Source organism: Dunckerocampus dactyliophorus, chromosome 8 (assembly GCF_027744805.1).
Source record: "Dunckerocampus dactyliophorus isolate RoL2022-P2 chromosome 8, RoL_Ddac_1.1, whole genome shotgun sequence".
Taxonomy (NCBI): Eukaryota; Metazoa; Chordata; class Actinopteri; order Syngnathiformes; family Syngnathidae; genus Dunckerocampus; species Dunckerocampus dactyliophorus.
Genome location: NC_072826.1, coordinates 30,484,562 through 30,509,301, shown reverse-complemented (window position 1 = coordinate 30,509,301; position 24,740 = coordinate 30,484,562). Strand labels below are relative to the sequence as shown.

The 24,740-nt window shown below is 41.1% G+C and overlaps 1 protein-coding gene across 3 annotated transcripts; it reads right to left on the bottom strand.

The window, feature by feature from the left end:
• Positions 1–573: 573 nt before the first annotated feature.
• os9 (OS9 endoplasmic reticulum lectin) lies at positions 574–23,196 on the bottom strand. 3 transcript variants are annotated; one of them, XM_054784956.1, is made up of 15 exons: positions 23,019–23,196; positions 22,507–22,692; positions 21,890–21,953; positions 21,719–21,795; positions 17,934–18,032; positions 17,616–17,817; positions 15,755–15,913; positions 15,543–15,658; positions 14,690–14,750; positions 14,527–14,609; positions 14,223–14,435; positions 9,355–9,544; positions 5,404–5,571; positions 4,959–5,068; positions 576–3,512 (listed from the first exon to the last, which is right to left on the bottom strand). In XM_054784956.1, exons 1-15 carry the CDS (start codon positions 23,166–23,168, stop codon positions 3,375–3,377), a joined length of 2,016 nt encoding a protein of 671 aa, XP_054640931.1. In that variant the 5' UTR covers positions 23,169–23,196; the 3' UTR covers positions 576–3,374. The 3 variants fall into 3 exon arrangements, with proteins under 3 accessions (XP_054640932.1, XP_054640931.1, XP_054640930.1); XM_054784955.1 differs by having other exon boundaries at positions 577–3,512; positions 15,543–15,661; XM_054784957.1 differs by lacking the exon at positions 5,404–5,571 and having other exon boundaries at positions 574–3,512; positions 15,543–15,661.
• Positions 23,197–24,740: the final 1,544 nt, after the last annotated feature.

Sequence of the window (24,740 nt, the reverse complement as noted above, 5' to 3'; positions counted from 1 at the left end):
GGACAGACCCACTGGATTCGGCGTCTAGCTATGCTTTAACAGACTATGGGGGTCTTTTCACATTTTTTCCCGCTTTGCAGGCAACACCGTCCGACAGTAAATACGTCTCCCATACTAATTTTGGTACTCTGTATTTTCATTGGGTTATTTTATAAATCCGTTTAAGTGACTTCCGCCCACACATCCATCGTTTCCCTTGATGTCGCGTAGTTTTCGTAAAAGATGTTTAAAAGGCATTTGTGGAATTTTGACACGGGGAAATCCATCAAACCCAGATTCATGATACTGCAGATAGCGTGAACAGTTAGACTCTGTATGACTTAGTTTTGTATGAAGGGGTCCAGTTAGCCACTTCCGACCACAAATCAGTCGTTTCGGGTAGTGATACGCGGTGCGACACTGAAATATTGAAGCTACAAATACAATCAAAATATTGACACAGTGGATATTAAAAAGATCGTAAACCAGTTTCCATTCTTATACTTCTTAATGGTCATGGTTTTATTATTTTGCTTGTCTTTTTTATGTTTAAATACCATTTTCACCTATTTTATGAGTTTTATTGTTGATGTACATTGTAAATTATGCAGCTGCCCCAAAATTACTTGTTTCAAATAATTATTTTTGATGCTGTGTGTTATGCTAGGATGTGAGATACAGTACGTTTATGAATTGACCAGACACATGAGGTGTATTTGCGGCAAGCCTGAATTTGACTCAGTATCGTATCAAGAAGTAAATCGGTGGTATCGCACATCGCCACTAGTTTTCGGGAGTCAAATTTGATACGCAAAGGCATTTGTGGAATTTACCGCCGTAAACCATTTGTAATTAAAATCCTGGTGTTATATGCAAATTGTATTTGCATTATATTTTTATTTCCTGTATATATTTTTCTAAATGTTATTTTTTAGATGTATGTTTTTACTCACTATTTGTAAATATGCAAATATTGTTCCTTATATTGTATTTTATTTTATTCATATTGAATTGCATTATTTTTCTTTTTCTGCAACTGGGCTACTGCAACAAGGCAATTTTTTTTTTTTTTTTATTTTTATTCAGCATGCATTAACGGTTTGTTTAGGAACGTTGACAGAGGAATTAATAGATGTGTTAGTAGCGGCCCAGGCCGATAGCGCTGTCAGTCAGCATGCCGTGCCAGACATGCCTGATCAGGATGGTGACAGTAATCACCACAGTAATCATTTACACAGCTGTCAGGTACTTTTATTTCAAAGAGACCTTACAAAGCAGTTCACGTGGACCAAATGTTTGTTTTAAGAGGAGTTTGTAGCAATACCGGCCCACAAAAGCTACTAAAACACACCTACCTTGTGCGCACACTCATCCACATACTCGCACAAGCACAATGTTACGGTACGTGTGCTCCTCCCAATATGTTCCAGTATGACTGTGACGGCATCAGGGCCACTTCTTCCCTCATCTTGACAAGCCCTAAAGGCTTTTTGAGCAAGGTGAGTTTATCATTGATTCCTGCGGTCTGACTTGCTTCCAAGATTGCACTCATTTGTCACTCGGCTACACAGCTTTGAAGCTCTGCCTTGTTTGTGCTCTCTCGCTCTCACACACACACACACACACACACACCACAACCAATACAATTAGAAAAAAATAACTATATACGAGCAGAGTCGTGATTACTCACAAAAATCCAGCCCTTTGCATACACCTCCGAAAGAGCCTTTATGTGTTTTCTGGTACAATGAATTTATTGGGGCATTCAAAAACTCAGCTCATGGAATTAAAGAGTTCCTCCTACATGGAGGAAAAGTGCACTTTTTTGTTTTTGGGAATATTGCCCATCATCCACAATCCTTATTTGGCAGGAACACACGTCTTTCTCCTTACTGTGTGTTGTAAAGATAGAAAAACATTGCTTGAGGGCCACTTGTAACTGTCAATAGACTGGATTTTCCACACTACCAGCCAAAAATGCACAATAAAAAAAAAAAAAACAAAGAAACATAGAAGTCGCACTGGACTGTTAAGTCGTGTTTTTTGGGGGGAAATTTATTTGACAAAACGTGAGACCAAGAACAGACATTTCATCTTGAAAGGCAAGTTCTAGCAATAATAAAAGACAACATCAGGCTAAATAGGCGTCTGTTAACGTAACAGTTAATCAGATACCTATAGCCTAAACATAACTAGTTTACTCGCAGCTTGTCATCTGCAGAAGAATATTCTTTTCTTTTTGGGGGCATTTGTGTTCCGTCGTTCTCGGTTGTCTTTAAGTCGATATTTACGTTGTACATTCTCAGTGGTGCAGGGGCGACAGGAACAGCAGATACTGGCACACAAGCCTACCTGGAGCGCCCTCTCGTGGATGTCAGTACGAAAAAAACAAAAACATAAAACATAAGTTGCTCTGGAGCATAAGTTGCAGGACCAGACAAACCATGGAAAAAAAGTGAAACATAGTCCGGGAAATACGGTATATCAGGTACGGTATATGCTTGAAATGTATCTTTTCACAAAAAGCTGCTTTTCAACCTTTTTTTTATTCGGGAACCTACATTTTCCTGAATCGTATCTACTGTATGTTCTACTGCCGATTACTAAAGAATGCAAAAAGGTAGAAGATGAGAGTCTAATGTTTCTTTTGTTAGGGTCCAAGTTTATTTAGCCATACGATACAATATTCTGTGTGCCTTGAAAGATGAGTCCAAATGGTGTAAAATGGCCGCTACTGAAGGGGTTGTCTTTTGGAAAATGGCTGGGATCAAATGAGTTAATATGCAGCTCAGGTTATGGTGCTTTTTGGAGGCAGAATGGGTGCGTCCCATGACGTGCATGAATTAGCTGCCTCTTTTTATCTGTGTTGATATCTTTAGAAGGCTCAGAAAAGAGAAAGACGTGCGTTCGTGTCTCACATGGGGATTTTGCACGATGGGCAAAATTCCCCCCAAAAAGGTGCATTTTCCTTGACAACGGCCTGTGTCTGAAATCCTAAAGTGCCAGAGCGCGTGTCAGTAAACGTAAGCGTACACGTGTTTACTGGCAGTAGTCAAAAGGCTTCAGAACCTCGAGTGTTTGCCCCTTGTTGTTGTTTAGTGTGTTTTGACTACCGTGGAAGGTACATGACCTGTGAAAGGGTGTGTGGGTGAGGCATGTGCCATCCCTTCAATGAAATATCTCCGTACATCATTTGTTGTGTTTTGTTTTTGCAGCCATGAAAGGAAAAACAACATCCCATGATTACTCATTCAAGTAGAGCTGACAGTGATGAACATAAATCTCGCGTACCCACTCTGGACAAGCTTCCTGAAGGTGTGTACATGTGAGGTCACCTTCGGCTTTAGTAGCAATTACACCAATCGGTTGGGGCGCCGAATGTGCCCCCAGCGGGCTCATAAATCTACGTCCTCCGAGTCAGACGTGCTGGTAGACTGGGACTCGTCCCGGGCCTCGCCCCACACAAACTTGTAGTTGTTCTCCAACTCCTGCAGGCGCTTTTGCTCCTTGTAAACTTCCTCTGTGCCTCCGGTCTGCAGCGAGAAAAATCATAAAAGCGTCATTTCATCGGCTTCAGGCCCATCTCTCCCTTCAAAAATAAGAAAGACAAACATGACAGGTGTCAGCTGTCATTAATTACAGGTGGCACTACAACGTCTTGGAAGTCAAATTTTACTGCAAGTTGGAACTCATGCAAAATTTAACACCCCATCCCACTAGCCATCCAGACATTTCAGATATCAACTTACCGCCCCCCCATGTGAGTAATGGTCTCCCCCTGGCCACCTCCGCCACTGCTCGCACAGGAAGTGCCGCTCTGACCGCTGGTTGTTTATACTAGGGACTGTCAATAAATTACTATTATGTTGAAGTGAAAGTGTTTAAAAAAAAAAGTCATATTATAAATCAGTCCTACCCTAAAAGTATTTTTGCATGCCCATATTTTCTAATTTTCTCTTTTATTGGATGGACTTTTATTGGACCTGTTATTGGATTAGGCACCTGACTCAGGTTTGTTCCAAAAGCCAAACAACATTGTTCGTCATGCTGTGAAATAAAAAATTACATTCAGCAATACTTTGCTTGCAGCATTTTTAATGCTTTGAAAAGATATTTTCATAACCATATTAAATCCCACAAATTCATGTTTGGAACAAGATTATGATTAAAAAAAGAAATAATAATAATAATAATAAAAATAAGGATGAGTCCCGGATAGGACCAGATCAGCAAGGCTATAAAGAGAAATCTGATCAGAGGCCAAAAAATATGGGTCAGGTCATCCCTAATATCAACTTCACTCTTTGCTCTCCTTCCCTGTATTTACAAGGTGGTAAACAGGTTTTCTATGTCTTATGTCTCATTTTCTCTTATTGTGTCTACTATATTGGGTAATAGGAGTGTAAAGTTGACTATACTGTAGGGGTGTTATTTCATGCCTAGAGGGCTCTAATAATGTTAAGTGTATTCAGAAGGTGGTAAACAGGTTATTCATGCTCTAAATGAGGGCTCTAATAATGTTAAGAAGTGTATTCAGAAGGTGGTAAACAGGTTATTCATGCTCTCAATGAGGGCTCTAATAATGTTAAGTGTATTCAGAAGGTGGTAAACAGGTTATTCATGCTCTAAATGAGGGCTCTAATAATGTTAAGAAGTGTATTCAGAAGGTGGTAAACAGGTTTTCCATGCTCTAACTAGCAAAATATTGCATTTAGAATTAAGGAAGCCTACTTGGTGGAAATCCAGGTATCATGGTCGGGTCTGGGAGCAATGAACCGCCATAAACGAGGGTTACTGTATTTATTATTGCTTTTGTCAGTTTCAAGTATTCCAGTGAGCGCTGTGGGGTTTTTTGTGTCATTTTTCGCTGTTTGTAAGAGAGGTTCAGTAGTTGGAAATGCATCAATTCAGGTCTGCTGTGGCGAGGAGGAGTCCAATAACGTGAAGCGTATAAAATAGCAGATGATGAGTCAACTTACCAGCAGGTTTATGAGGAGCTCTCGGAAGGACTTTGTATCTTGCTCCGTCAGCCACTGTTCGCCCGCCTCTTCTGCGTTCTTTCGTGTCAAGATCTTCACCTCAATTCTACCTGGAGAGGAAAACAGGAGGGGTTGGGTGTGGGATCTTATTAAATGAAAGAACAACAGTGGTGCAGCAGAATGAAGGCTGGGTGACAGAGAGAGCACACACATGGATGGACCTGCATTTGAAGGCACCGAGCAGGGAGGGGCTGATGTCATTTGTGTGCAGTCAAGATGGAAATAAAGGCTTCCTGGTGTCAAGTGCAACTAATGCAACAATTTACAGCCACCAAAGCCACCCTCCTCACATTTGCACATATACATTTACAGCCGATAAGCTGATAGACAGAAAAGGGGGGGAAAAAAAGGCCGTCATGTGAAGGTTAACACTCCCCATTCGTACCTTCGGCCTTCAGTCCTGCTTTCTCTAGCTGTTCTTTAACCACATCCTTTATGTGCTGCCACTCGGGATCTCCTTTGTCCAACTCCTGCACTGTCAACTCGCCATCGGGGCTGCTGCCTGCCTTATACTTAGTTATTTTGATCTTAATATGGTCATCAGCGTCTTGCTCTGGGGTGACGAGACAAAAGAGGGACAAAACTCATTGTCAGAGACCAGAGGACATTCTAAAGCAGGGGTGTCCAAAGCGTGGCTCGCGGCACATTCCAAATACACAACTAGCATTGAAGAAAAAAGAAAAAGTCCTAATTTTATGAGAATAGCGTTGTACGGTAATATTATCAGGAGAAACAACTTCAGTGGCATAAAGTTGAAATATTTTTTTAAGAAAACAGAACAAAAAACAGCGGAACAAAGTAAAAAAATTAAGAGAAAAAAGTCAAAATTTTATACGGAAAAATACAGTTACTTTATTAGCATAAAGTTGAAATAATAAAAAATCTCAGGAGAAAAAGACGTAATTTTCCGAGGAAAACAATTTCATATTATGAGAAACAATGAATGAAGTCGTCATTTTTGGAAAATTAGGTTGCAAAAAAAGCTGTTATGAGAATAAATCAAAATATTGTGGGAATAAAGTCAGAATTACCAGAAGAAGAAAGTTGAAATAGTTGGAAAATTAAAACAGCAAAATCAAGATATTAAGAGAAAAAATAATTTTATCACAAAAATAGTTAATTTAGTAGTACACACTTGAGATATTAAAGAAAAAAGACGTTATTTTTTTGAAAGTCGCAATATTCTGAGAACCTATGAATAAAGTGAGATTTTTTGGAAAATTAGGTTGCAGAAAAAGTTCTAATGTTAAGAGAATAAAGGCTAAATATTATGGGAATAAAATCATAATGCCAAGAACAAAATTTACAAGAAGAAAGTTCAAATAGTTGGGAAAAAAACAGCAGAACTTTAAAAAATATGATGAGAACGTCAACATAATTTTACAACAATAAACTAAGACTATTATGAGGAAAAATAGTTACTTTAGTAGCGTAGACTTGAAATATTAAAGAAAAAAATGTCACAACTTACGAGAAACAAAACCAAATAAAGTTGTCATTTTTGGAAAATTCGGTTGTGGAAAAGTCAAAATATTAAGAGGAAAAAAAGAAAAAGTCCTCATTTGAAGAGAATAGCACATATATGAGGAAAAATAACATAATTTCTGGTAGCATAAAGTTAAAATTTTAAGAAAAAAGACATTATTTATTTGAGGTTGCAATAAAGAACAAATAAAAGTAATTTCTGGAAAATTAGGTTGCGGAAAATGTTATGTTAGGAGAATACAGTAATCCCTCGTTTATGGCGGTTCATTAGTTCCACACCTGACCACGATAAGTGTCCGCAAAATAGGATTCAATATTAATAAAAAGGAATATTTTCGTAGATAAGACATAGAAAACCTGTTTACCACCTTCTAAATACACTTTTTAACATGATTAGAGCCCTCTAGACATGAAATAACACGCCTATAGTCACCTTTACACTCCTATGACCCAATATAGTAGACATAAGAGAAAATAAGACATATTAGGCATAAATAAGATAACAGACTCACACGTTGGCAGTTCCTTGTTTTTTTTCCCCTGGAGGGCGTACTTCCTTGCAGCTTTAAATGGCTTTACACGCGTCGACAGAATAAGAGTAAATAAGATGTAAGCCATGTAAGATGTAAATAAAAGTCCTGCATGAGCAGTGTCACAGTAAATGTGTTCCCTAGGGAAACTTCGTGAGTAGTCTAGTGTCTGTCTCAACAAATAATTACTGACACCTACTGGCCAATGTGGAATACTACATTCACAGTCACAATGCTTCTTCTGCCTTGTATTTGTATTTGACCTAGTTTAGCTATTTTTATATGTAAAAATACTTCTTTTAGGCCAAGAATAGGTACAACTTGCTTAAATAAGATTTGTTTTTACTAATAATAGGCTGTGTTCAACCACAAAACAGCCACCTTTTATTTTTTTATGTTTTGAAAAACAGCAATATTGCGAGGAATGACTGTAAAGTCTAAATATTATTGGAATAAAGTCAGAATTACGACGAGAAAATTGACAAGAAAGTTGAAGTAAAATGACAAAAATCAGCAGAAATGGAAAAAAAATAGCCGTCATTTTACGAAATGTTCAGAGAAAGTCATTTTACAAGAATAAACTTGTAACAATACGACAAAAAACAAAGTTATTTTAGTCGCAAATGAAGTTGTCATTTTTGGAAAATTAGGTTGGGGAAAAGTTATATAATATGAAATGTAAATATGGGAATACAGTCATCATATTACAAAAAGAACATTGACAAAGATGAATTAGATAAGAAGAAAGTTACAATATTTGGGACATAAATTAAAACACGTGGAGCAAAAAGTGAAGCTGATATTGCTATTTTTCAGCTATATGACAAAGCTGAGATGCACTTTTTTCATGAAATATACTGTGGCTACAGAAAGTATTGAGACCCCCTTCAGTGCTTCACACAGATTGATTACAGACGTTTGCTAAAATCATTGAAGTTCGTTCTTATGAACGTGACCTCATCGCCTCATCCCAACAGAGGAAAACAGAATTGCAGGCATTTTTGCAAATGTATTAATGTACGTGGCCCTTTGCTGTGACCCTCATCTTAACTCACGTGTCTTCTACTCCTTCCTTGGAGTCCAGCTGTGTTTCATTCAACTGATTAGGAAAGGCACACGGCTGTCTATACAGGACCTTACGGCTCACAGCGCATGTCCGAGCAAGTGGGAATCATGAGCTGGAAGGAAATAACAGAAGAGCTCAGAGGCAGAACTGCAGCAAGGCACCCATCTGGCCGAGGTCTGCAGCACTCAAGGTTCCTAAGAGCACAGTGGCCTCCAGAATCCCTAAATGGAAGAAGTTTACCAGGACCAGAGCTCTTCCTAGACCTGGCCAAACTCAGCAGTCGTGGGAGAAGAGCCTTGGTGAGTGAGGTAAGAGGAGCCCAAAGATCACTGAGATGGCAGAACGTTTCAGAAAGCCACCCATCACTGCAGCCCTCCACCAGTTTGGGTTTTATGGCAGAGTGGCCTGATAGAAGCCTCTCCTCAGCCCAACACATACGATAACCCGCATTGCTGAAAAACACATGAAGGACTCCCAGAACATGAGAAAGAAGATTCTCTGGTCTGACCACAACAAGACGGAACTTTTTGGCCTTAATTCTAAGCAGTATGTGTGGAGAAAACCAGGCACTACTCATCACCTGCCAATGAAATCCCCACAGTGAAGCATGGGGGTGGCAGCTTCAAAGGAGTGGCTTCAGAACAACTATGAATGGCCCAGCCAGAGCCCTGACCTGAACCCAACTGAGCATCTCTGGAGAGACCTGAACATGGCTGTCCACCAGCATTCATTGGAGAGGATCTCCAAATCCAGGTGTGAAAACTTGTTGCATCATTCCCAAGATGACCCACGGCGGGACTGGCTCTGATGGGGGCTTCTCGTCAACACCGAGCTAAGGTCTGGATGCTTATGACTGTTGTAATACATTTGCACAAATGTCTACATTTCTGGTTTGTCAAGATGGGGTGCTGAGTGTACATTCGTGAGAAGAAAAATCAACTTCAATGTTTTTAGCAATGAAAATGAACAACTGAAGGCGGTGTGAATACTTTCCATAGCCACTGTATGTCGCTTCTCAGCATAGACCAAGTATCCAAGTGGCAAGTGCATCCTTTCCTTTGGGTTTGGACACCCCTGTTGTAAATAGAAATGTAAGCTGGGCTACGTGTGGCTCCACTGTGTGTGTGCATGAAATCCATGTGTGTGCCTGGCCTGCCGTGGGATGTTGGGACACGTGGGTGGAACGTGATGAGGATGGAGGCGGGCAGGGAAAGGAGGAGTGTGAAGGCAGAGTTAGCTGGGGTGGGGGTGTTACCAGGCTGCTTGGGCACCAAGCCAGGGCTGCCCCGGGTTGGGTCATTGGCTCTTTGGTCCTCGATAGGGTCCTGCTCATCTTTCTCCTCCAGATGGTCCAGCAGCTTATCCAGTGTCGTCTCCAGTGCTTGCGTCGCCTGAGTGCGATCAAACTCGCCTTTCAGACCTTCTGTCTCCAATTCCTGCTGCGCCTACACAACAACAACAACAACAAAAAGTTGTGGTGGTAAGAAGGGCTTCATGAAGGTTAGAGGGACAAACTATGGAAAACGGACCTTTTAACGGCTTGGAGACCACACTTGGGTTTAGGTTGGGTCTGCCCAACCATAAAGCATCAAATTGTGAGGTGGGAAGGTGTCCCTCCCCCCCCCACCAAAACAAACTGGCTGCTCTGTTACGAGAGAGTACTAACTGTGCCCCAATTCTTGACCTTTGAGGTATTTTGACCAGGGGTGCCCCCATAGAACTTTTTCTCTTCCCATACGATGCCAACATTGCAGCCTCGAGTACTGGCATCAATCTGATCCAATACCATCACAGATGTTCTAGCGAGGATGCAAAGAGCGCCGTGAGGTTGTTCATGTTAAAACTTCCTCGGTTCAGTGCCGCGGCACGGGACTTTGCGGGTTTTGCACGTCTCTTTTGGACTTTGACATCGCTCCTGCTGGCATGTTAGCACACGCTGTTGTTGCAATCACGCAGGCTCCATCCGGGCTCTGCTGGATGGACATGTATCTGAGTGCTGGTATCGGAGACTTTACATGCCGGTCGATATAATCTGATACTCGTTTTTTTTGGCTGATATCGCACAGACACCAAATATCAATATTGGATTGGGACACCTGTAATTTTGAGTGACACATGTCACAGACATGTTAAAAAACTTTTTTTATAATGTTGGCCATCATCCACAAGCCTTATGTGACACATGAACACACATCTCTCTTTTCTGAGCCTTCTAAAGATATAAAAACAGATAAAAAAGAGGCAGCTAAGAATGCACGTAATGGGACGCACCTCCAAAAAGCTAAATTTCCATCATGTGCGCTGCATATGAAGCACATTATTACGCCCAAGAACTACCTTACTGGCGTAGTGAAACCTCGCCACACCACAGTGGCTAGCTACTAGCCGGCTAGCGACTAGCTTCACCACACACTAGCCAAAGGTAACGCCACATATTGGAGCTGCCGCCACTGCTGCTGTGTTTTTGTTTCTTTCTATGTTGCTATGTGAAATCAATGCACCCAGGAAGGAAGTTCCCAAAATACTACAAGTATTCCATGTTATCATGAATGTACCTGTTACTACACGCTCACATGTGTTTTAATAGCAGGCTATGGTGTAGACATGAGATTCAGCATTAGATTAGATTCACACATTACGTCTGACTGCAGTAGAGTTGGGCAGGTTGAGCTCACAGCCCCTCCCCCAAAAACAGCTGCTATGAACAGGGCTGCTTCCCTCTAATTCTCGGGTCTTTGGGGTGTGGTGTCACCAGCAGGTTACGAAGGGTTGTAAGTAGGGCTGTCCAAGTTAACACGCTAATAAAGCCTTAACGGAAAAACTGCACCATTTTTTTTGACAACAAGACCAAAGTTATTTGGACCTGCTGTCGCTGTGAGCTAAGTTGTTTTCCCAGAGAGGTCAATAAGGTCATCATTCCCTCACAGCATCAGTATTTGGGAGCAAATATGAGGTTCACCTTTTGCGGACTTTGTTTGTGTGCAATTTTAGTGCTTTTTTTAGAAACATTTTTTACAGAGTATGAATGCTGTTACATGCCAAGCCTGGCCCTTTAAGAAGAATTGCATTGTGGGAACTTGAGTGTTTGTAGTTCTGTGCTTTAGCACAGGTGGCGTCTCTCTCTTCCCTCTCTCGTCTGTCTGCACCACCGATTGTCTTCTGTGTCCTGATTGGCTGTAGGCCATTGTCAATCAACCTCCATGTCGCCCTGCCGTGTCTCTTGTTGTGTCATGCTAGCAAACAGCTTGCAGTCTTTGTATGTTTGCAAGTTTCTCCCCGACAAAACCCACAATGTAGACGAAATGTTCTGCACCCCAAAGGCAGCGGAAGATGCTAACCATCGCACAAACTTCTGGACATGCTGAAGGAAGGCAGACGTTACGTGGCTGTAGGGCGCCATCACGGAATAAATGAATCTTCGCTTCAAAGAGTAGGAAGAGGACGATGACAGGAGCAATATGTTTTAACAAGGATATAAAAACGCTCTAGCCCACTGGTGCCAGGATGACGAGGCAAATACGTGTGAGTCACTTCATCATTTCTATTAGGTTGATCATTAAAAGCTGATGCAGTAGTGTTTGTTTTATCATTGCATTACAGCATGCTTGGAGATTTGATGTGCTCTTTTATACTTGGCGTCTTTATTTTATAATGTAAGATTCATGTCGACATCAACACATGGAGCCGTTCAATCGTATGGTGTGTACACTGTGTGAGATCATTGTGTTTGTAAAATATATGCTTTTTGAATGGCGTCTTAACCCGTGTAACGAGATGCGTATTGCATCATTTAACATAAAGACATTTACATCATCGAGATGCGTATTGAATCATTTAACATAAATACATTTACATCATCGAGATGCGTATTGAATCATTTAACATAAAGACATTTACATCATCGAGATGCGTATTGAATCATTTAACATAAAGACATTTACATCATCATCGAGATGCGTATTGAATCATTTAACATAAAGACATTTACATCATCGAGATGCGTATTGAATCATTTAACATAAATACATTTACATCATCGAGATGCGTATTGAATCATTTAACATAAATACATTTACATCATCGAGATGCGTATTGAATCATTTAACATAAAGACATTTACATCATCATCGAGATGCGTATTGAATCATTTAACATAAAGACATTTACATCATCGAGATGCGTATTGAATCATTTAACATAAAGACATTTACATCATCATCGAGATGCGTATTGAATCATTTAACATAGACATTTACATCATCATCGAGATGCGTATTGAATCATTTAACATAGACATTTACATCATCATCGAGATGCGTATTGAATCATTTAACATAAAGACATTTACATCATCATCGAGATGCGTATTGAATCATTTAACATAAAGACATTTACATCATCATCGAGATGCGTATTGAATCATTTAACATAAAGACATTTACATCATCATAGAGATGCGTATTGAATCATTTAACATAAAGACATTTACATCATCATAGAGATGCGTATTGAATCATTTAACATAAATACATTTAATCATCGAGATGCGTATTGAATCATTTAACATAAAGACATTTACATCATCGAGATGCGTATTGAATCATTTAACATAAATACATTTACATCATCGAGATGTGTATTGAATCATTTAACATAAATACATTTACATCATCTAGATCAGGGGTCACCAACCTTTTTGAAACCGAGGGCTACTTCCTGGGTGCTGATTAAGGCAAAGGGCTACCAGTTTGATACACATTTCTGAAATAGCCAATTTGCTCAATTTAGCTTTATATGTTATTATTAATAATTAATGGTATTTAGCTATGTGAAGACACTGATTACGTTAATGATTTCTCACAAAAAATATCAACAATGATAAGATAGGAAATAAATTAATATCAATATGCAGCACTTTATTTCTATATTTTCAAGTTTCAGTGTCGGACATCGCCGACACTCTTCTTACCATTGTCGATGCACCCAGTTGAACATCAGAAAAAGGGGAGATTACATCGGTTCCGTACTTCTCGTCTTCAAGCACAGTTTTAGCAATTATCATCATTGCTTCTTTGACAACAGCCCCATCTGGAAATGCCTTCTTTTTCTTAACCAAGAATTGCATAGCTCTTAATGAGGCTTCGGTTACTTTCCGGGAGCTTTTCACCGGTCTCGTAAAAAAAGATTGCTGTTTACTCAGAGCTGCCTTTAAATCGCGAGCTTTTTGTGCTCGTAGTGCGCTGCCCGGCGGGTAGTTAGCATGGTAGCTTGTGTGGCAAGTTGTGAAATGTCTCTCAACATTGTGTCGCTTCGCCGTCGATACAGTCGCCCCGCAAATGAGACACACGCAGGCTCCTTTCACAGTGGTAAAAAAACCCTCTACCTCCCATTCATCGTGAAAATGATAGGTTTTCTTTCTTTTTTCTGCCATCTTTTTTGGGGTCAGTCATCGTCTTTTTGCTGCTCCACAAACGCTACGTTTTGGGCCTGCGCACAATACTGACCCTTGAACTACAGTAGGTCAGAGTTCATTTATATTAATCACTTAAAAAAAATAATATATTGTCATTTCCAGTTCACATGTAAGTGTGATTTAATCAAGAATATCAAAAATAAAAAAAATTAAATAGATGCAGCTAATTTTAGAACAGGCCTGCAGGCGACTCACGTGGTCCTTATGGGCGACCTGGTGCCCGCGGGCACTGTGTTGGCTACCCCTGATCTAGATGCTTATTGAGTGACTTAACACAAAGACATTTACATCACCTAGATGCGTATTGAATCATTTAACACAGACATTTACATCCCTACTTAGTGATAAAAACTTATTTCTGTCTGTGATGACTTGTGATTAATGGCAAGTTAACTATGGAAAAATGCGATTAATCACGGTTAAATATTTGCATGGATTGACAAGCATAGTTTGAAATTGTGAATAAAAGTAGACAAGCCTTCAGGAAGTCGCAATACCTGACGTGATGTCTTGGCATGACAGTGTGGGATGCTGCCTTCCGATGCCTGTGCAGTTCATAAAGCTTTGATATCATTTCTATGATTCCGGATGGGAATTTGATGGGGGTTGACTTTATAGTAGACGTTGCACTGCGTGTGTCTTTTTCTTACCTCATCAATGATGTTGTCAAACTCCTTTTGCATTTTCTCTTTTATCTCATGACTTTTATCAGCCGGCACTGAGACGTCCGCCATCTCCTCCTCAAACTCCCGAAGCAGCAGCTCATCTTCGTCATCCTCTCCCTCGTCCTTGCCGGTCTTGGCCGACGCCCTTTCCCTGGCTTGTTGCTGCTCTGCTCGGCGTTTGGCTTGCTTTTGCGCTTTCTGAAGACGACACAAAGAGCGCACGGACTTGGAACACAGCCTCTGCAAACACGGACGGACGGCATGTTCCCACGTTTAGGATGGCACCCACCTTTCTGTTGCTCTCCTTCAGATGCTGGACGAACTTCATCAGGTCTGCTGGGTCCGTGATGATTTTGAAATTGAAATTTTCATCTGAAGGAGAAACACGGGAAAGCATCGCAAGGCAGAACGGCAGCCAAACAATCCTGCAAGTGACTTTTACGATGCAATACCTTCAGTGTCGTCATCTATGACTTCATTGTCTGCATGTGAGTTCATGTCAGCATCAGCTGCCTGTGGATGAATACCAGTGCTTTTAGAAAGGCAAGACAATATTCAAGTTGTGCCCTCTAGTGGTGCATGAACAAAAATACAAAAACAAAGGCTTGGGCAAAAAATAGTCATCACTCGCCACTTTGTGGCTTGAACACTCCCAATATTTACATTTTCTTTTTACTTGTTTTCCCAATTCATTTTGATTTTGTCCGATTTAATAAATTCCTACAAAGTTCTCCTCCCATTCCGTGTGGAAGTGGTACATCTTCTTAACTTGTCCTTCTTTCCCACTCAAGTTTCCAACACTCTCTTTAAGTTTAGAATCAATCAATCTGTCTAGTTGTTGCCAATTGCCAATCAATGTCTAGTTGGTTAGCTCGCTAGCTTACTGCTCTTAAAGTGGCGGCCCTACAGAGATCCCCGTAGGCCTGTGCGTAGGAGTTGCGCAATGTGGTGTAAAGTACGTGTATGTACGCAACATGCATGTCAGACTGGCTGTCTTGTATATCAATCATGTGACAAAACGTCATAATGAAGATAGATGACCGACACGATTGACCCACATTATGTTCAAGATACTACAACATGGAACTTTCCCAATGCTAACGTGTGAGTTATGTATTATTATTGCTTGTCATGTCTTTTATAGATAATAGGAGTGTAAAGGTGACTATAGGGGTGTTATTTCATGTCTAGAGGGCTCTAGGAATGATAAAAAGCATATTTAGAAGGCCATGAAAAGGTTTTCTATGCCAAACTATTTCATTTATTAATATTGCATCCAGCTTTGTTTCATAACTGCATGTGTACCTCATGTCCCTGGTGAGAAGCGCTTGTTTTTGGACTTCCTGGTTTTGCAACCCCCTCCCAAAATTGAGAATCCTCTGCCTCTTCTGACCCTGCATCCTCTGACACAGCAGCCACATCTGCTACAGAACAAAGAAAGACGTTCACATGACAGAAAAGAAACAAAATGCTCAAGAAAATAAGCTAAGATTTTAAGCACAATATCTGAGAAGCACCTTTTGTGTCCGGCCGGTCTGGGCCATCAGCGCTCGGTTCTGGTGAGCTTTCCTCTGCAGCCACTTCCACGGGTGACGCCGCCTCTTCATTACCAGCCAACATCTCATCTAGAGTCCTGAGCTCCTGGGAGATTTGCTCCACTTTACGCTTTGTGTCCGCTGGGAATAACGAGAGAGAAACGGGAGCCTTTTCAATCAAGATCACACTTTTTTTGTTTTTTTACAAAGTCTCCTAACCCAGACTGCTTCCATGATGAAAGAAAGATGCTGTCTCAGCTAGGGATGGGGCCCATCAACTATCGGTATCGGCGTAATTCACAGACCGGAAATTTGTACTATTACCGCCGATTCATGAGCAGTTCATTAAAGGAAAAGCACATTTTGGGGGGGGAATTTTTCCCATCATCCACAATCCTTATGTGAGACATACATTTTGGTCATTTTAACCATGAGCAGAACTTCCTTGCTGGGTGCTAACAAATTTTGCTGGTCGATAACTGTGCTACAAATGATCGTGGATAATCGATATTATCGTCAACATTATTGAGACACAATAACCGCATTGAATGGTTGCAGTTCTTTCGCAATGTAGCGAGCAACACCGTCTGTGAGCGTGCACTATTTTTTTAATTATTATTATTATTATTTATTCACTTTGCTGACCAAATGCCTCAATAAGTGTTGGCGGTCGAGACGAAGGCGCTGCTGAACCTTCGGCGGTCCTTTTATTTCCCCAGTTGAGCCAAATGAAAATGATGGTTGTGTTTCAGGTGTGCATATAATTTGGTCGTGTTCATGCGCTCACCTCGTTCATTCTGTTTAAAACTGAAATATTTCCACACCGGGGCCATCGGCTGTGGCACTCGCCTCAGGAAACATCGCTTCTGTGCCTTCATTCATGTTAGCGCATGCTAGCTCACGAGGCAAACTGCTAGCATTCTGTATCCACTCACTCGTAGCCCCGCCTCCACAAAGAGGCTGAATGAGATGAGGGCTCACTCTCTCCGTTCATTCCACTATAGAACCAACACGCACAGACACACGTCACTACGCCAGTAAGGTAGTTCTTGGATGTAACAATGTTAATAACAACAATAATAACAACAATGTGGTTAAAATGCAGCTCACATGATGGAAATGGAGCCTTGTTGGCGCTTTCTGGAGATTTTTTCAGAAGGCGGAATAGGTGTGTCCCATTACATGCATTCTCCGCTGCCTCTTTTTATCCGTTTGTCCAGGTTTCCGCCCACGTTTATCTGCTTGTTTGTGTTCAAAATAACTTCAACAGTTGTAAAAGGATTTGGATGAAATTTTCAGGAATTGTCTGAAATGGGATATGGAAGAACCGATTACATTTTGGGGGCGATCCAGATCACCATCTGGATCCAGGAATTTTTTTAAAGCATTCTTTGACATTGTCAGATAGGAACGTTTTCGGCATTTGTGCATATAACGCCACAAAAAAAAATAACAAAAAAAGGTCAGTGCACAAAGAGAACGACGTGTGTTCATGTCTCACACAAGGATCGTTTTCCTTTAACCTTGTCCAGCAAACATATCTACAGCAGAAGAATGTCAGCAAACATAGCCAAAAGACTATCAGCGAAGCCAGCTGTCTCCACACACACGCACAAAACAGTCAGACATCACAAACTCTTGCAGGTGGCTATGATACCGTACTCGCCCGTAGAAGACTTTATTCCAGCCTCTTACAATAATCAACAATAATGATTGCTAATGTAGCAAACTGGGAGTTGTTCAAAGTTGTGTGCTCATGCGCCGCACGTGTGGAGACAGCTGCGTTTGCTGATATTCTTTTGATGCATCAGTGTCAGCAGATATCCAAAGGGGGTGGACTCACAGACTTGTGCTTTGACGTAGTCCATGTATTGTTGGGCGCTGAGTGCCGGCTGGCATACGATCCCCTGAGGCTGGCCAGAGGAAGGAGGCCGCAGCGAAGGATGCTGGCAGGTGCGACCGGTGTGAACGGTCAGCACGTAGCGACACGACTGGGGCTCGTCCACTCGGGCGATGTAGTCGGCAGAACCGTTTTCACACACAAACTGCAGGAAGAAAGAAAGACTATGAATAATACCCTCTTTTGGGTGTAATATTTGCAGAATTGCACGGCACCATATGTTGATTGGTCTACAGACTCTTATTGGTTGAAAAGTCTCACCCGGACTTCGGCCTCCCTGGGATTCCCGCTGATGTCACACTTGGAGCCATTTACGTAGGTATGGCTGTGGTAGCGCTTCAATCTGTGCTGCTTGGCGGCCTGGAAATGAGTGGTATGCATAACAACATGTAAATACATGGATTTACATGTGCCCCTCTCATGTTTTCTTCTGAAGGGACACAACTATAGGGAGTACACACTTGTGTTGCCATAATAATGGCTGTGTGTTGACTCATTCTCAGTGGATAGTCAATCTATATACTAGCTGCACACGGACTACTCTAAAGCAGGGGTGTCCAAAGTGCACCTGCAGTGCATTCTAAAACTATATTTTCATTTAAATTATATTTTAAAAAAAGAAAAACAGCAACAGCCAAAATGGAAAAATCACCAGTAATTTCACATGGATAAAGTCTAAATTTTAAGAGAAAAAAGTTACAAACGTGAAAAAGTCAAGAATAACATAGTATTATGGAGGAGAAAATAATGTCAGTTTAGTAGCATTAAGGAAGAAAAACACTTCTTGTTTTTTAAAGTCATAATATTATGAGAAACAAAACTGATAAAGTTCTCATTTTTTGTGGGAAAAGTTACATGCGAATGAAGTCATCATTAAAAGAGGAAAATGTACAAGAAAGGAGAAAAAAGCCAAAAAAAACCTGCTGTAATTTTACAAGCATAAAGTCACAGTATTCAGAGCAAAAAAGTCAGATTCTCACGAGAAAAAAAGTTATACGAGAATAAATTCATCATATTATGAGGAAAAATGTCATTTTAGTAGCATAGAGTTGAAATATGAAAGAAAAAAGCAGTTGTTTTTTTAAGTCGTGATATGATGAGAAACAAACAAAAACAAAATCAAGTGGCAATTTTTGACAAATTAGGTTGTGCAAAGAGTATTATGGAAATAAAATGCAAATATTCTGGGAATAAAGCCATAACATTTCAAGAAGAAAATATTCAAACATTATTTAAGAAGAAAGCTGAAATATTTAGAAAATTAAAAAAACAACAACAGCAGCAGCAAAAATGGGAAAATGAGAGCAAAGTGTGAAGTAGACAGGATGCTTTGTCACCTACAGTGGAGCTAAAAAGTATTTAGGCAGCCACCAACTGCGCACATTCTCCCACTAAAAAGATGAGGTCTCCAATTTTCATCATAGGTATACCTCAACTACGAGAGACAAAATGAGAAAAAAAAATCCAGAAAAACGCTGATTTTGAAAGAATTTATTTGCAAATGATGGTGGAAAATAAGAAAAGTTCATGTCAATACTTTCTTATATACCCTTTGTTGGCAATGACAGAGGTCAAACGTTTTCTGTAAGTCTTCACAAGGTTTCCACACACTGTTGCTGGTGTTTTGGCCCATTCCTCCATGCAGATCTCCTCTAGAGCAGTGATGTGTTGGGGCTGTCGCTGGGCAACACGGACTTTCAACTCCCTCCAAAGATTTTCTATGTGGTTGAGATCTGGAGACTGGCTAGGCCATTCCAGGACCTTGAAATGGTTTTTACGAAGCCACTCCTTGGTTGGCCGAGTGGTGTGTTTGGGATCATGATCATGCTGAAAGACCAGCCACGTTTCATCTTCAATGCCCTTGCTGATGGAATGAGTTTTCACTCAAAATCGCACGATACATGGCCCCATTCCTTTTTCCTTTACACGGATCAGTCGTCCTGGTCTCTTGATGTTTCCACAGTAGGTATGGTGTTCTTTGATTCAACTCAGCATTCTTTCTCCCCCAAACACGACGAGTTGAGTTTCTACCAAAAAGTTCTATTTTGGTTACATGTGACCATATTACATTCTCCCAATCCTCTTCTAAGTCCCCTGTGTGGTTCTGGGATTTTTGCTCCCCGTTCCCGTGATCATTTTGACCCCACGGGGTGAGATCTTGCGTGGAGCCCCATATCGAGGGAGATTATCTGTGGTCTTGTATGTCCTCCACTTTCTAATAATTGCTCCCACAGTTGATCTCTTCACACCAAGATGCTTACCTATTGCAGAGTCAGTCTTCCCAGCCTGGTGCAGGTCTACAATTATGTTTCTGGTGTCCTTTGACAGCTCTTTGGTCTTGTCCACAGTGGAGTTTGAAAGTCTGACTGTTTGAGGTTGTGGACAGGTGTGTTTTATACTGATAATGACTTCAAATATGTACCATTAGTACACGTAACGAGTGGAGGACAGAGGAGCCTCTTAAAGAAGACATTACAGGTCTGTGAGAGCCAGAAATCTTGCTTGTTTGTAGGTGACCAAATACTTATTTTCCACCATCATTTGCAAATAAATTCTTTCAAAATCAGACAATGTGATTTTCTGGATTGTTTTTTCTCCTTTTGTCTCTCATAGTTGAGGTGTACCTATGATGAAAATTGGAGACCTCGCTCATCCTTTAAGTGGGAGAACATGCGCAATTGGTGGCTGACTAAATACTTTTTCGCCCCGCTGTACATGACAAAGCTGAGATGCACTTTTTTCTTTGTTCACTATAACCTTTGGACACCCCTGCTCGAAGTACCGTCCATTCCGGACTGAATATAAGCCACACCCTGCATATTTCCCAAGTCTACCCCTTACCCCTCATCTCAGCCCTGACACCAAGGTTCACAAGAATGAAGTGGTGTCCCATTTCTACTTAAATGAGGGGGTGTGGGAGGGGTGTTTTTTTTTTTTGCTAAGGGACAGACGTGAAACGGGGGTCGCCACACTCCAGCTGAAAGGACGGCAGAGCGGAGACGGAAAGACGCATAGAAATGCAAGTCATTAATGTTCACAGTAACATCACTCGTGTTTTATGATATATCCACCCCAATATGCGCCATGTTATGAATTGTTGGTTGTGGCTAGTTACAACTAACTTCTACTGCGTTTCATAAATGATTAGGTAGCCGGGTCATTGTTACTTGTATTTTACAAGAATGTGACGTTGGCCGTTCATAGCAGCTGCCATGTAACGCAGCACATGGTAGTATTGGTAAATGGTCTTTCACTTGCATAACGCGCTTTGACAGTGTTAGCCTACTGTTGACCTACTGATGACGCAGCATCAGGAGCAACCAGGGGTCCAGCATCTTGCCCAAGGACACTTTGACACGATCACAGGAGGACGGAGGATCGACCGTGACCTTCAGGTTTGGGAGACGACCACTCTACCACCTGAGTGTTTGCCGTGACTCCCAGCTACCCCAGTCCAACATCTGCCATGGACCCAGGGTAAGCTAAAACTCAACTCTGAACCTGTGATGTCACTTCCTGTCCGCCTGGCACTAAGGTCCCTTAGGAGTTTTATTTAGGTCTTCAACGGCTTATTTTCTCCTATTATGTTACTATATTGACTCATACGAGTGTAAAAGCCGCCATTACGATACATGAATAAGACAATAGCCACCGCAGGAAGTACGCAGCCCTGAAAAAAAACAAGGATCCGCTAACATGTGAGTATGTTATCCTATTTATGTTGACTATGTCTTATTATATCTACTATATTGGGTCATAAAGGTGATTATCTGGGTGTTATTTCATGTCTATGTTCATAGAAGGCTCTAATGATTCTAAAAGCAGTGTTTACAAGATCATAAACACGTTTTCTATGGGAAATTCACTTATCGTGGCCAGGTCTGGAAGCAATTAACGGTGATAAAGGAGGGATTACTGTATGCAAGTCTCATTGCTGTCACACTGTCCCTTGGGAAGACGGTGACATAAGTAAGAATGTTCGCTGTGTGTGTGCTGGATGTCAGGAACACACATGCTGTGTAGAACAAATGGAATGACTGCATTACCTTTGCTGTTTCATTGTGCCAATCAAATTCAGACTCAAAGTAACCAAGAAAAAGAACGCTCCCTTTGATTTCTGAGTCTGGAAAAAAAAAAACAGTAAAAAAAAAAAAGTGTGTGGAGACAACAGCTTCAAGGAAACAAAAGAAAACAAAATAAATACATCAGTTCTTTACCTTCAAGGTGGTACTGCCTGATATGCCGACCGTAGCAGAACTCATACGTCCACCAGTCTTTTGTCTGCGGGGGAACCAAAGAGTCAGGGACAATTATCGTCCAGAAAAATGTTGTCATGACAGGCCTGATATTTCAAATCATCTTTACACCGCTATGGAAGTCGCTGACAGGTAAGTGTGTCAGATTTCAAAAACAGGGAAAAGGTGGCCTAAATTCCACACTCACTTTTGTTCAAATAAAAACATCTTGTGTCAGTGTAGTACAAGGATGCGGAGGGCCCAATGACTAACAAATACACCCAATGTGTCTGACACATTTTGATGTAGATTTAAGCACATGGATTAAGACTAAAAGACTAATATGTACTTTAAATCAAGAGAAAAAAATCAATCCGTTTTCATGAGATGTTTGCGGGCCCCTGGAAATCTTGTGGCCCTAGCTAGCCAATTGCCAGTGTTTGCCTAATGGTATGTCTGACCCTGGTAATTACACAATCATGATCCTTTCGATCCTTTGCAGCATTTTAGTTTGTGTGTTTGTGGTTTTGGAACATTTGTGTGTTTGGAGCGTTTGGACAGTTGTATTTCTACATATTCAGAGGTCATTGTGCACCAACCTTCACTAGACAGGGGGAATCATGCATTGTTCTGAGTAGATCAGGGATGTCCGGTCCCGTGTACCCGGTTCCCGTGTCGGGCTCTGAAGCCGGGTCCTGGTGAAAGCGGACCGCTTGGGCTGGAAGTCGACACTCGTACATCTGCTTGTACTTGCTGGACACCATCATAACCTCATCTGCCTTGGTCTAAGGGACAAAGAGCGTCATTCAAGTCCACACGGAGGGATAACACAAGGATTATTGTACGTCATCTAAAGTTCAAAGGAAGTACAGAAGACGTCATGTTGTGACAGCTGTCAGAAGTGGCTGTTGTGTGGATCGTCATCTATAAACATGTCCTTCCATAACATTAAATGAGACAATAAAGTAGTAGAGGAATGGCGCTTAATCACACCACGCATATATATAATGCATTGTTTTAGTTGGTAATGCTAAGAGTCGTTATCGGACGGAAGCTTCGTTAGCTAGCAAGCTAACCACCAGCTTCCCTTATTTCAACCCCGTTTACTCACCTGCCCCAAGATGACGGGATCGGGAAGAATTTCAATGCCATATTTCATCTCATTCAGTTCTTCCAAATTTAAGAAAGCCGTGACACAGATGGGGCATATCAACGTCAAAACGTATAATCTATTAAACCATCGTATTATGTGAGCGGCCATGATTGACGCGTACCCACCCCCACCCCTCCTCCTCTTCTTCGTCGTAGTTGTTCTTCTTCTACGCCTTTTTCTGGAGCACGAAAACAACTGAGATGAAAAAACATCTCGTCACAAAGCATCTTGTGATTGACCTTTGAAACGTGTTTAGATTACTATCACTGTTTTATTTAAGTGGTATAAAGTGGAACAATCCAAAATGAAATAACTGTCTAATGGGTCAATAAAAATGTGTTTACATTAAATAATGTTAGGTTCATTTAATATCTATCTAGATTCCATAAGAGCCCAAATGCCTATTATGTATGAACCCGATATATTTTTATTGACCGATAACACCCACTAAACTCTATACTACTGGAAGGGGCGTCCCTGCTGACCGCATGAAGCCATTGGTCGGCCATCTTGCTTCACCCAGAAAAGCACACACGCATACACATACATGTATCTTCATTCTCTACATTTATTATGGTTCGATATAAAAATTAACACGAATTAACAAAAAATTCAATTGAAACAGAGTAAATTTACTAGACCCAAATCTCAAAATTTCTCTCCAGTTTAAGTTTTTTCCTACCTCTATTGTGTGAAATTACAATGCATAACAAGTCAATTTCAGTGTTCACAAGGTATTTGTTATGATAAGGATCTACGTAGTATCAAAGTTAAATGCAACGCATACCTTTAAAAGATGATCAGGAAAGTCAAATATTGTTGGAACTGCATTTTGTCGTAATCTAACAGTCTGGCTGGTCCTGTCGAAGTTCTCCTCGGTGAAATGACTACAACAGAGTTGTGATCTGGCTGCAGGAATCCACCTGTTTCTCTGCATATTTACTACCCATTGCTTTAGAAGTTGAGCATTGCAGTGTGGAAATATAAAGGAGAATAAGGGCTCATTTATAACTACTTATTGTATTGTATTGTACTTTATTAATCCCACAGCAGGGAAATTCACTTGTTACAGCAGCAAGCAAGATACGCAAGTAAAGAATACATAGTGACACATGGTTCAAGTGGTGCAGGTGTTGTAGAGCCTGACAGCGGTCGGTATGAAGGACCTGCGGAACCTCTCCTTCTTACGCCGTGGGTGTAACAGTCTGCTGCTGAAGGAGATGCTAAGGGAACCCACAGGGTCATGTAGCGGGTGAGAGGTGTTGTCCATGATGGCTGTCAGCTTAGCCAACATCCTTCTCTCCCCCGCTTCCTCCACAGAGTCCAGAGGACCGTCCAGGACAGAGCTCGCTCTTCTGATCAGTCTATTGATCCTGCTCCTGTCCCTGTCCGTGCTGCCCCCTCTCCAGCAGCCCACAGCATAGATACTTAGGTGAAAAGATGCTTTCAGATTTAAAGTATCTATTTTTAAACTATTTTTATTATTTATACGCATTTACCTACCTGTGAAATGTAAGTCCCTTGTCGCGATTTTCACGAGTATCACGATTTGTGCAGTTAATAGCAGCATAAGACGGCATCTCGAACTCCTCTTAGTTGTTCGGCTTTCTTGTTTTGGGTGAAACAACATGGCGACTTCTATACTTCCGGTGGCTTCAGGCCTCCAATGCGCAGCAAGCG